The sequence below is a fragment of the Hypanus sabinus genome, chromosome 12 (genome assembly GCF_030144855.1).
Source record: "Hypanus sabinus isolate sHypSab1 chromosome 12, sHypSab1.hap1, whole genome shotgun sequence".
Classification (NCBI taxonomy): Eukaryota; Metazoa; Chordata; class Chondrichthyes; order Myliobatiformes; family Dasyatidae; genus Hypanus; species Hypanus sabinus.
The window spans coordinates 66,860,962-66,875,058 of NC_082717.1; the positions used below are offsets into that span (position 1 = coordinate 66,860,962).

The window sequence follows — 14,097 nt, forward strand, 5'->3', positions numbered from 1 at the left end:
TGACAACGACACCTGCAAGAAGTGCATCCAGCTGCAGCTCCTAATGAACTGCGTTAGGGATCTGGAGCAGGAGCTGGATGACCTCCGGATCATTTGGGAGAATGAAGAGTTCATAGATAGTTTCAGGGAGGTAGCTACACCAAAGGAGCAGGGCACAGGTAATTGGGTTACCATCAGGCAAGGGAAGGGGAAAGTGCAGGCTGAGCAGGGTTCCCGTGGCCATTCCCCTCAACAATTATACCAATTTGGATACTGTTGGGGGGATGACTTATCTGGACAAGCTGCGGCAGCCGGATCTCTGGCACTGAGTCTGGTTCTGCAGTGCAAGAGGGAGGGTGGAAGAAGAGGAGAGTGGTAGTGATAGGGGTCTCGATAGTTAGAAGTACTGACAGGAGGATCTGTGGTCGTGACAGAGACTCCCGGATGGTTTTTTGCCTCCCATGTGCCAGGGTCAGGGATGGCTCTGATTGTGTGCACAGCATTCTGAAGTGGGAGGTTGAGCAGCCAGACGTCACCAGTACCAATGATGTAGGAAGAAAGAGTGAGGAGGTCCTGAAGAGTGAGTATAGAGAGCTTGGTAGTTAGTTAAAAAGCAGGACCTCGAGGGTGGTAATCTCAGGATTGCTACCTGTGCCGCGTGCCAGTGAGGGTAAGTGTAGGATGAACACGTGGCTGAGGAACTGGTGTAGGGAGCAGAGTTTCAGATTTTTGAATCACTGGGACCTCTTCTGGGGCAGGTAGGACCTGTACAAGAGGGACAGGTTGCACCTGAACTACAGGGGGGCCAATATCCTTGCAGGGAGGTTTGCTAGTGCTGTTGGGGAGGGTTTAAACTAGATTTGCAGGGGGATGGGAACCAGAGTGCCAGAGCAGATAGTGGAGCGGGGGTGAAAATAAATGATGTTAAATGTTCATGCAAAGTTGGAAATAGAAGGGTTATTTGTGGTGGTAATAATCTTCTGAGGTGTGTCTATTTCAATGCGAGGAGTATTGTGGGGAAGGCAGACGAGCTGAGGGCGTGAATTCACACAGGGAATTATGACATTATAGCCATTAGTGAAACTTGGCTTCAGGAGGGGCAAGACTGGCAGCTTAATATTCCAGGGTTCCGATGTTTCAGACATGATAGAGGCAGAGGGCTGAAGGGTGGTGGGGGAGTGGGTGGCATTGCTAATCAGGAAAAATGTTACAGCAGTGCTCAGACAGGACAGAGAGGGCTTGTCTACTGAGGCCATATGGGTGGAGCTAAGAAACAGGAAAGGTATGACCACATTAATGGGGCTGTGTTATAGACCACCCGATAGTCAGCGAGAATTGGAGGAGCAAATCTGCAGAGAGATAGCAGACAACTGCAGGAAATAAAGTTGGGATAGTAGGGGATTTTAATTTTCCATGTATTGATGGGGACTCCCATACTGTTAAAGGTCTAGACTGGTTAAGAGTTTGTAAAATGTGTTCAGGTAAGTTTTCTAAATCAATGTATAGAGGTACCAACTAGAGAGGATGCAATATTAGATCTCCTATTAGGAAACGAGTTAGGACAAGTGACGGAAGTGTGTGTAGGGGAACACTTTGGGTCTAGTGATCATAACACCATTAGATTCAACTTGGTTATGGATAAAGATAGATCTGGTCACTGGGTTAAGGTACTAAACGGGAAAAAGGCCAAATTTGAAGAAATGAGAAAGCACCTAAAAAGTGGGATTGGGATAGATTGTTCTCTGGCAAGGATGTGATTGGTAAGTGGGAGGCCTTCAAAGGAGAAATTTTGTATGTCCCTGCCAGGATTAAAGGCAAAGTGAATAGGAATAAGGAACATTGGTTTTGAGAGATAATGGAAATCTGATAAAGAGAGACATGTATGACAGGTATAGGCAATAAGGAGCAAATAACGTGCTTGAGGAGTATAAAAAGTGCAAGAAAATACTTAAAGAAATCAGAAGGGCTAAAAGAAGACATGAGGTTGCTTTGGCAGTCAAGGTGATGGATAATCCAAAGAGCTTCTACAGGTATATTAAGAGCAAAAGGGTAGTAAGGGATAAAATTGGTCCTCTTGAAGATCAGAGTGGTCGGCTATGTATGGAACCAAAAGAAATGGGAGATCTTAAATGTTTTTTTTTGCATCTGTATTTACTAAGGAAACTGGCAAGGAGTCTATGGAAATATGGCAAACAAGTAGTGAGGTCATGGAACCTATACAGATTGAAGAGGAGGAGGTGCTTGCTGTCTTGAGGCAAATCAGAGTAGATAAATCCCCAGGACCTGACAGGGTATTCTCTTGGACCTTGAAGGAGACTAGTGTTGAAATTGCAGGGGCCCTGGCAGATATATTTAAAATGTCGGTATTTATGGGTGAGGTGCCTAAGGATAGCTCGTGTTGTTCCGTTGTTTGAAAAAAGCTCTAAACAAGTAATCCGGGAAATTATAGGCTGGTAAATTTGACGTGAGTAATAGGTAAATTACTGGAAGTAGTACTAAGAGATAGGATGTACAAGTATTTGGATACATAGGGACTTATTAGGGAGAGTCAACATGGCTTTGTGCGTAGTAGGTCATGTTTAACCAATCTATTACAGTTTTTTGAGGTTACCAGGAAAGTAGATGAGGGGAAGGCAGTGGATGCTGTCTACATGGACTTCAGTAAGGCCTTTGACAAGGTCCCGCATGGGAGGTTAGTTGGGAAGATTCAGTCACTAGGTATACATGGAGAGGTAGTAAACTGGGTTAGACATTGGTTCAATGGGATAAGCCAGAGAGTGGTAGTGGAGGGTTGCTTCTCTGAGTGGAGGCCTGTGACTAGTGGTGTGCCACAGGGATCAGTGCTGGGTCCATTGTTATTTGTCATCTATATCAATGATCTGGATGATAATGTGGTAAATTGGATCAGCAAATTTCCTGATGATACAAAGATTGGAAGTGTAGTGGACTGTGAGGAAGGTTTTCAAAGCTTGCAGAGGGATTTGGACCAGCTGGAAAAATGGGCTGAAAATGGCAGATGGAGTTTAATGCAGACAAGTGTGAGGTATTGCACTTTGGAAGGACAAACCAAGGTAGAACATACAAGATAAATGGTAGGACACTGGGGAGTGCAGTAGAACAGAGAGATCTGGGAATACAGATACAAAATTACCTAAAAGTGGTGTCACAGGTAGATAGGGTTGTAAAGAGAGCTTTTGGCACATGGCCTTTATAAATCAAAGTATTGAGTATAAGAGTTGGAATGTTATGGTGAGGTTGTATAAGACATCGGTGAGGCCAAATTTGGAGTATTGTGTGCAGTTTTGGTCACCTAATTACAGGAAGGATATAAACAAGGTTGAAGAGTGCAGAGAAGGTTTACAAGGATGTTGCTGGGAGTTGAGAAACTGAGTTACAGAGTAAGGTTGAAAAGATTAGGACTTTATTCCATGGAGCGTAGAAGAATGAGGGGAGATTTGATAGAGGTGTATAAAATTATGATGGGTATAGACAGTGAATGCAAGCAGGCTTTTTCCACTGAGGCTAGGGGAGAAAAAAACCAGAGGACATGGGTTAAGGGTGAAAAGGGAAAAGTTTAAAGGGAACATTAGGGGGAGCTTCTTCACACAGAGTGGTGGGAGTGTGGAATGAGCTGACAGTTGTAAAGTGGTGAATGCAGGCTCACTTTTAACATTTAAGGAAAACTTGGACAGGTACATGGATGAGAGGGGTATGGAGGAATACGGTCTAGGTGCAGGTCAGTGGGATTAAGCAGAAAAATGGTTCGGCACAGCCAAGAAGGGACAAAAGGCCTGTTTCTGTGCTGTAATGTTCTATGGTTTGTGTTACCAGAGGACTACCTCAGGTGAATAATACTAATTGAAGGCAAGTTTTAAGGAATAGGCTGAAGTAAAGAGGTGGAAAGCTCATGAGATTTGAGAGAATGCCAGAGAGTGGGCCAAATAACTAAATAGGACAGCAAATAAGATCATTTTGTGCTTCACAGATCAGGGAGGGTTTAGACTGGGAAAGTCTGAGAAAGAAGACAAAGCTGGGAGAAATGTCTGTAAAAATTCTATGTGAGATGATTTTGAGAATGGATAGTTGACTGCAAGTTAACATGACAGTTTTAGATGAATTCAAGTACTTAGACTATTCCATGAATCATCCTATTAAACACTGACTAAAGCAGAAATAATTATTAAACTACTAGAATCATATTTCTGCATTTAAAGCAGTTAATCACTTATGTACTTGACTGTATTTATGCATATCAGCTACTCATTCAGAACATTTTTGCAAGGGGAAAAATAAACACTTGCTTTAGTTTGAGAGCAAATTATCCCCCCCCCATCAAATTAAATGGCATGTATGTTATGTTTCCAGAGGATATTTTCTACACTTTTCAAAAAAAATTTCTCTTTTCTCTTACCTGTAATTCTCAGTAAGATAGGATAGTTTTAGCCATTGCAGAAATGTTAGTATTTGTTTAATTAAGCACCTTCTATCTGATGGTAAGTATTTTCAAAGGTTTGTATAGAGATAGAGAAGTGGTTTCTTTGATTTTAAAAAAAAAAGCATTCAAGGCCCAAAGGACAAATGCTACAACAGATCATTCTGCAAGTCTCCCTGCATACGTGCACAGAGCAGTAGTCTAGTTAGTTATCAAAGTGTGAAAAGAGTCATGGTCATACAGCACAGAAACCTGCTGAGTAAACCATGGGCAACATCTATTTCTGATTTTGTTCCTGCCATGTTCCCGTCATCTCCCAAGATTCCCCCGCTATCTTATACACTGGGGGAATTTATATTGGAACCAATAAGCCCATCAATCAGCATATCACTGGAAGCAGAGAAAATACCATGGTTACAGGGAGACCTAAAACTACAGGAGCATCACAGAAGGTCAGCACTGAACCCAAGCTGGCATATCTCACTAACTTCAAAAAGTCAATAAGCTACCCTATTCATATTTAAGTTTAACATACTGCATTTAATTCTCCATCAAGATACAAAGTGGAGATAAAGTCTTTAGGAGAACATTTATATTCTCAGGCATTCAAGTTAGATTCTAAGGTGAAGCTGCAGCTTATGAATTCTCCATTTTTCCACTTCATCTTTTACATGCATTTCTTCAACATATTTAAATACACAAAGCTGGAAACAATGTAAAATTAGAAAGCAATGTTGGTTTTACAATCATATTGACTTTACACAACATACCTTTGCTGTTGTATAATCCACCACCTTCTTTGTTGTCAGATCACATTTGTTTCCTACCAATAACTTGTTAACATTTTCACTGGCATAACGATCTATTTCCTGAAGCCATTGTTTTACATTGTTAAAAGACTCCTACAAAACAAAGGAACAACATCATTGAAAGTACAATATTGATTATTGGGCACAACGATAGACCAAGGCATCCTGTCATCTCAGGTAATCACAGAAATTTCTGATAATCAAAGTAACTATATTCTGGTTAATAATTCTTCAAGCAGAATGACTAAAAACAGGTTATCAAATTGTCAGCTGTGAAGTGTCCTGTACACAAAATAATGATGCAATTCCACATAGAATACATATGGGCTACTAGAGAACACTACAGGTATGTTTAGATTTGAACACTTCTGCAACCTGTTTTGGCAAAATGGAATGCACCATCAGTTTTTTCCTTCTAATCCAGAAAATTACACTGCAGGGATCCTGGCCAATTTGGTAATTTGCATTCCAATTAGGTTTTCCCATAGATGTGAGAGGGTAGTAGTGGAAGGGTGATTCTCTGTGACAGGTGCTGCTCTTCAGGAATGGATATTAGGGCCTATTGTTTGTGATTGTTTGGAAGGTGGGTGGTTAGTAAGCTTGCAGGTTCTGGAAAAAAATATTGGAGCTGTGAACAGAGTAGAAGGCAAAGGTTACAGCAAAATATAGATTAGTTACAGATATGGGCAGAGAAGTCACAGATGGAGTTTAACTTGTACAGATATGACATGTTGCATTTTGGAACATTAAATGTAAGGGGACAGTATACAGTTAAAGGTAGGACCCTTAATAGAATTGATCTTGAGGTCCGTGTTCATAGCTCACTGAAAGTGGCTAAGTGAATCGATGGTGTATGGCATGATTGCTTTCACTGGTTGAAGCACTGAGTATAAAAGTAAGGGAGGTATGCCGCAGCTATATAAACATGTCCAGCTGCACGTGGAGCATTGTGTGCAGTTCTGGTTACCCTATTACAGGAACAGAAAAGGGTATAGCAGAGGTTTACCAGGATGCTGCCCTGGATTAGAGGGCATGAACTGTAAGGAAAGGTTAGACAAACTTTCTCTGAATTGGAGCTGACAAGAGAACTGATAGTGGTTTGTAAAGTAATGAATGAGAGGTATAGATAGGGTACACAGTCAGAATCCTTTAACCAAGGTTGCAATGTCAAGTACGGGAGGACATGCATTTAAGGTGACAGTAGAAAGTTCAAAGATGATGAAATGGCATTTTTTATTTAACTATGGAGTGGGTATTGCCAGACTTAGTTGTTGGAATATGTGAATGTAGCACTCAAGAGGCAGTTATTCATGTGCACCTTAAGAGGGTATGTAGCTATGTGGATCACATTAAGGTTGAAGAGATTTGGTTTAACTTGGCCGTTTTGCGCGCTGACATAGCCAAATGAAAAAGTGCTTAAAACTTCAACTATATTATATCCAATTCCTCAAGTGGAATTTAAATGCACAACATTGGATTGAAAATACATAATCAACAAGGCCAAGCTGACGTTTCTTCCTGCAGTGTTTCTCAAATAGCAAGTGGATGTCTGCAACTGAAGCCACAAATCTGCTGGAAATTGGGCTTCATTCACGACTAGTTCTACCTACTTCTACCTAGAATATAAATCTGCCAGTGTACATTTGTACAGCTGGTCAATTTATCATCTGACTCCAAAATTATTTGCTCAAAATGATACTGATTTTGCAGAGGCATTTTCTGTTCACTATGCTGAAACAATGAAGTTTTAGACTATTCTACAGTTATAATGTTATTTATTCTAACAAATTATCAACAGCAAGACTTAGTTTAGCACAGGTTCCCAATCAAATTTTACAATTCTGATGAATACATTTACACTTAGAAGCTACGTTAACTCATCAATTTGTAATCTCACACCCTATTTGTTTTAGAAGAACTCCCAGTTCAACCCATCCTCTAAAAACCCATATGAACCAAAAGGTAATGAAAATGGACTTGAATTATTACATTTTATAGAGTACAGCAGTTAAATTTCAGGAACAAAATAATCACAACCCAAATTGGGCAATTAAATATATGGGAAGAGTGATGGAAAAGAAATGGCAGAAGTTTCTGTTTCCACTTTTCCATCAACACCTATTGAGATTTCAGAACAAAAATAACACACTTTAACATCAAAAAAGATCTGGAACTGTATTTGCCACCTTAATTATTTTTGTTCTTTAAATCATTAGTTACACTGTACCTGGTCTGTAACATCATACACAACTATGATGCCATGTGCCCCTCTGTAGTAACTGGATGTGATTGTTCGAAACCGCTCCTGACCAGCTGTGTCCCACTAGAAGCAAGAGGGAGGAAAAGAATTCTCTTCAACTTTGGGTAGTGGCTTGTACACTCTACAAATTTCATTAACACTGGTTATTTTGAAACAATCTATAACAAAAACAAGTTTACTGTATGTATCATTTCGCATCTTTTAAGTCGAATCCTCAGATCTTACCCATCATTTGACTAGCTATGTGAGCTAAAACATGTGGATCTGTGTTTCCAAAGTTGGTACGTTTGAACGAGTGTTTACATTAATTTACATGGAAGCAAGTTCCTAAATTATTTTCATAAAGATAGTAAAACAATAAAGCCCATGCATCCTGGAAATGTCTAGTCTTTTTCATTTATGCCTGAGTATTTCAATGCTCCAATAGTTTAAAATTACTTACAATTTGAAGTTTGATGGTCTTGCCGTCTAACTCTATTGTTCTGATTTTAAAGTCCACACCAATTGTACTGATATAACTTTCTGTATATGTATCATCCTGTAAATAAACACAATATTCAATACAAAAACTACTGCAATACTAGCAGAATATAACTATTTACTTTTGAAATCTCCATTCAGCCATTACATTTCTTGAAATGTGTAATAACAAGGACTTTGACCCTCTTCCAGAGAATATTCAACAGCAATGTTTAGCTGAATACAAGTCAGTGAACACTGGAGAGGAAACAATTTATGTATTTTTGATTAAAAGCAATTTTAATAATGGTCAATTTATAGGAAAGATTTTGTATTTTTCTTGATGTTGAAATTTTAAATATATTTTTGTAGGAAGATAGATAATTGGTCAAGAATTGAGATTAAGGTTCATTTTCAGGGTACAATCAATGTACCAGTTATGACTAAACATGCAGAAATATCCCGATGCTTATGTTGAAAATAGTTAATCACATGTAAATAAAATACAGACTTAACATCATTCAACTCCATTTGTAAAACCACTATCATTATAGAAACACAAACACAACCACCAACAGCTTTTGCTGTTCGACTGCTTTAAGTTTCTATAGCTTATTACAAAACCAGTACAATAGCAAAGTTAATCAGAATACAAGACTATGAAGCAGTGGAGAAAAGTGATGTTTGTGGAGGGAGAATGAATGTACACTGGAGAAGAGGGGGTTCAAAGTTACAAATTTCAGTTTATAAGCAACACCCTATGAGACCTACCTTACAGAAGCACGAGTTTTAACTGCTCATACATTTGAAAACAAGCCATTCGGTGCTGGATGTAATTTCTGAAAATACACTCTGTGACTACTTTAAGGTACTCTTGTACTCCTTGTTAATGGAAATATCTAATCAGCCTATCATGTGGCAGCAACTCAAGGCATAAAAACATGCAGACGTGGTCAAGGGGTTCAGGTGTTGTTCAGACCAAAGAAATGTGATTTAAGTGACTTTGACTGTGGAATGATAATGGTACCAGAAGGGATGGTTTGAGTATCTCAGAATCTGCCGACATCCTAGGATTTTCACGCACAACAATCTTTAAGGTTAACGGACAATGATGCAAAAAAAAATCAAACAGCATCTAGTGAGTGACAGCTCTGTGGATGAAAATGCCCTGTTTAACCTTAACCTAATCACTAGACCAGGTCGTTGGGTATATTTAAGGCAGAGATTGATAGGTTCTTGAATGGACATGGCATTAAAGGTTATGGGGAGAAGGCCGGGAACTCAGGTTGAGGAGGAGATTAAAAAAAGGGATCAGCTATGATTGAATGGCGGATCAAACTCAATGGGCCAGATGGCCTAATTCTGCTCCTGTCTTATGGTCTAATCACAGGACAATTTACAAGGTCCAATTAACCTACCTGGTATGCCTTTGGACTGTGGCAGGAAACCTGAGCATCCAGGGAAAACCCATGCATTCCTCAGGGAGGACGTACAGACTCCTGACAGGACGCCAAGAGTGAACTCTGAAAGCCTGATCTGTAATAGTGTCAAGCTAACTGCAATGGTGCCCATTATCAGATGATAACCACCTCTAACGAGACAGCATAATAACCTCCCCTTGCACTGGATAGCATTTCCATCACTGAGTGCTCTATCAACAAGCTTGGCATCAGCATTGAATAGAAACTCCACTGGACAACCCATATAAATACTAAGAGTCCAAGTACGCACAGGTCAAAGATTTAGATTTACCACAGCGAGTGATTTAACTGGCACCCTGAAGTTTCAGGCAGCTTCCTTTATTCTGTATCAAAGCTGGGTCCACCTGCTATGGGCTATTCTTCTGTAATATTAACCAAGTTTTTTTTCTCTCTACTGAGAATTTCTAATCTGCTGGGATTCCAGTGAGCCATAAAAATAGGAAGGAAATAGACCCTTCAGCCCATTATCTGCACCAACATTTATTCCATTTTATTCTCACCACATAACCTTCCAATGTTACCATCCGTCTATCTGGGAGGGGGTAATTATAGTGGCCAATTAACCAACTACTGAGCAAGTCTTTGGGATTTGGAGAACCAGAGCACGCAGAGGAAACCAAATCAGTAACAGGAAGAAAGTGCAAACTCCATTAAGTCAACACTGAGCCAGGAGTGAACCTGGTCTCCAGCAGTGAGACAACTGCTTTACGAGCTGCACCATCTGCAGTTCAGTGCCTCGTCTGTCCTCTCTCTTCTTTTCTCTAACCGTTCCCAATGATCTATCAAACAGATGGCTTCATCAGCAGTTAATCATCACGACGATCCTAGCCCCAATCTGTCTGATATTCTTTGTCCTCTCTGCTCCTCCCCTTACCCTTCATAACTGGTTTTCCCTTTTTTGTAGTTCTGATAAAGTCTTCAACCTGCAACATTAACCCCATTTCTCTTTCCACCAATGCTGCCTAATCTGCTGTGTATTTTCCTGCATTTTTGATTTTTATTTTATCCCGAAGTTTTACCATTATCTACACACGCAAGTTAGAAGCATGGAGTTCTTGCTACTTGTCTGGATGAGTACAGGTTTAACAATGCTGAAGGACCCCAACAATCCAGGATAAAGCAGTCTGCTTTACTGACACCACTCTGTCAACCTATGCATTCATTCCTTCCACTACTGGTGCACTGTGTATACGTGTCCCTTCTACAAAACAGACTGCATACACTCAGCTTCGCTAATACACCACCATCTCCAAAATCCATAACTTCTGCTATAAAGAATGAGACAAGAAGCTCATGTGAACTCTGCTATCTGTAGATTCAAGGAGCACACCATCTCAACTTGGAAATATACTGATATCATTGTCTTTGGGTCCATATCCTGGAATGCTGCTCAGAATACTGGAGAACTTTTGTCGGAAGGACTGCAGAAGTTCACAACAGTGGCTCACCATCATCACTTCCATGATAATTGAGATGGACAATATATATTGGTTGTAGCTCGCAATGCCCAAATACTGAAAAATGAATAAAAGCATAACAGTACATGTGTATGTGGGCACCAGCCACAAATTCTCTAACAAATTTGTTTATTTTATTTAGGGAGATACAGTTCAGAATAGGATCTTTCAGCTGCACTTCCCAACAACCCCCAATTTAACCCTAGCCTAATCACGGGACAATTTACAATGACCAATTAACCCCATGAAGCGGTATGTCTTTGGACCATTGGAGGAAACCAGAGGACACAGAGAAAGCCCACACATTTCACAGGGAGAACATACAGATTCCTTACGTCGGAATTAAACTCTGAATGCTGACATAATTCCAGTGAAATCAGAATTCACTATGAGCACTTGGTCACAAGTATAACCCTTACACAAAACCATTGCTATGGTTATCAGAATTAATATTTTTAATTTACCCTAATAACCAAAATATACAATTCTTAGTTTCATACATTGTAAGAGGTGAATAGGTCTACTTCCTCCAAATAAAATAACAACAAAAACAGTAAAATAATGACACTTTCGTAGAAGTAAAGTCTGCTGAAATTAATTTGCTTAGTAGTATGGTGAAGGCTCTTACACAGATTTGTAGTCATCCAACCATTTAAATTTAAGTAGAAGCGGCTGACCCTTGTATGGAACTAAATAACATGATTGTGCAATAATTCTGAATTAACTCTCTGCCATTATTTTGAAATGAGAGGCAAAGTTTCCTGCTCTGAAAAGCAAATTGAACACACATGAATTCTTTTGATTAAATTCTAAAATATGCAAAAAAACCTAGCAGGAATAAATAAATAATAAGTTGATATTTTTAAATTGAGAAATGAACACACTAAAATGAATATAACTGTAATTCTTTCATTCCATAGTGGCTGGGAGAGGAGTCAGGAGAAAGAGTTAGAAAAAGAACAAGGTTTTCTAGAGTAGAGTATACCATTTGAGAATACAAGGTATTCAAATAAACCTGGAATTTACTCTGACTACATTGCAAAACCACAGTATACCATTCACAAATTACCAAATCATTTCAATATCCTCCAGGTTCTAGTCTAGCAGCTTTTCTGAGTAACATTATTAAACTCAACGCATTCGGACATCGTTGTGTTAACCTCGGGCCATATGGTTGTGGATATTCAGGCTGTATTCTTTACTGAGGTTGAATTCGTCAAAGACAGCAGTTTATGATTTGCAGTGATAAGATGTTCTAGGCATATCCTTATCCAAACCCTAGGGAAGAGGTTTCAGGTGGGCAAGTAAAGTGGTTCATTCATCATATGCATACTACCAAGATCCTTGAATGAAGTACATTTACACTCCAAGTGAGAAAGGAGAATTCTCTCAGCAAAATATTGTTCCTAGGCCTAATCAACGTACAAGCTCCAATATGACAATGCACTTTATAATTACTTCTTTTTCACAGTTTTTCCTTTTTGGTGGTAAAATGCCACATTAAATTAATTAGTCAGTTTTTTTTATAGAGCTTATATAAAAACTAGAACATGGTCAATATGCTAACTGAAAGCTTACTTACTGCAAATCTAAGGAGCAGGCAAGATTTTCCAACACCAGAGTCTCCAATCAGCAGCAGCTTGAATAAATAGTCACTAAAATAGATAAATACAAACAAAAACATTATTCAAAGACTGTATCATACACTTCATATTTGTTACTAACATTGAACATGGTTAAATTAATGTAATTATGGTAATATAAAATATACCTGCATGAAGATATTGCATGCTTCCGTGAATATCAGCAAGTCTCTATTACTTAAGGTGACTATATTTCAAATGAAAACCTGGGAACTTGTGTGAATTGCTTTCACTTGAAGTGCTACTGGATGTACTGAAATAACAGTGTTTGAAACCCGTCTGAAGCAGACAAGTCAATTCTGTAATAGGGAGGATGCACAATGGCTGACTGAAACTGGGAACAAATTAGATGCCGAAGTTGCAAACCGTCCTGTTCAACAGGAAAGTGACCAGAAGCACAAATAAAACTGAAGGCAATACTTAAAAAAGAAAACTTCCCATTGGCTGGAATCAGACCTCACACAATAGAAGATGGCTGTGGATTTGGAAATCAATCTCAGCCTTAAGACATGTCTCCATCTAGAAGATTCTAGAGGGATCGTACATTATGCCCAACTGTCTTCAACCATTGCAAGACCTACTCTCCATCATAAGGTCAGAAATACAAAGTTTACCAAACAATGCAAGCTCATCCACAACTCATGAGTAAAAGCACCTGCACCTACATGGAGCAAGACCGAGATAGCATTCAGGCAACATCAGCTAGGTGTCAGTCAATGGACATCTCCAACAGAGAAAACTGGTTACTCTTGACATTTCCACAGCATCACTGATAACACTCAATAATCAACATCATAGAAATCATCATTGACCAGAAACTGAATTAGACCAAGTATATAATAAAATGGTTTCAAGACAAATCAAACCTTGAAATCCTGTGACTCATTTTTTAAAAAAACTACAAGTCAGGTGTGAGGGGGACATTCTACTTGACTCCAACAACAACCAAAAACCTCAACACCACCCAGGAGAAAACGAATCATTGGTAGACACCTCATCCCACACTGTAACATCACACTGCCATACCTCATCTTCAATGTGTATCACTTAAAAATAATTGTCTTTTCAACAGCTCTTGTCAAACCTGCAACCCTCACTACCTAGAAGGGAAGACACACCGAAATGCCATCACATTCAAGTTCTCACCCAAACTACCTATCAGTCAGACCCAGAAATATATTCATCATTGCTACATCTAAATCCTGGAATTCCCTGTCAAACAGCACTACATGGGAGCACCTGCAACAGTCAGACTACAATAACTCAAAGTAACACCTCAGGACAGTTGGCGATCAGCAATAAATCCTAGCATTGCCATATCCACAAATCAACAGAATTCACCTGATAGAAGTTTAGCACCCTCTGTAAATGAAGATTGATACTATTGATCAGTTATTAACTTTAAATCAAAGATCAAAAGATGCTAATCAAAGGCATTAAAGGATAAATTGATCCCATCAAATAGCAGTACAGAGTCAGTGAGTGGGATGACAATCATAATCAACTTTAGTCCTACCCTAAATTCTATTCCTTAGTAAATGACTGTTCTTTCCTGTTTCAGGCTAAGAAACAGATCA

General features: G+C 39.3%; 1 protein-coding gene across 1 annotated transcript in view; it reads right to left on the reverse strand.

Moving 5' to 3' along the window:
* Window positions 1–14,097, reverse strand: part of LOC132402977 (ras-related protein ORAB-1) — a 30,720-nt gene that overhangs the window by 2,047 nt on the left and 14,576 nt on the right. The window contains exons 2-5 of the mRNA XM_059986160.1: window positions 12,460–12,532; window positions 7,923–8,018; window positions 7,448–7,543; window positions 5,182–5,313 (exon numbers count right to left, since the gene is read on the reverse strand). Of these exons, the coding sequence (XP_059842143.1) occupies window positions 5,182–5,313; window positions 7,448–7,543; window positions 7,923–8,018; window positions 12,460–12,532 (397 nt within the window). The remainder of the gene's footprint in view (window positions 1–5,181; window positions 5,314–7,447; window positions 7,544–7,922; window positions 8,019–12,459; window positions 12,533–14,097) is intronic.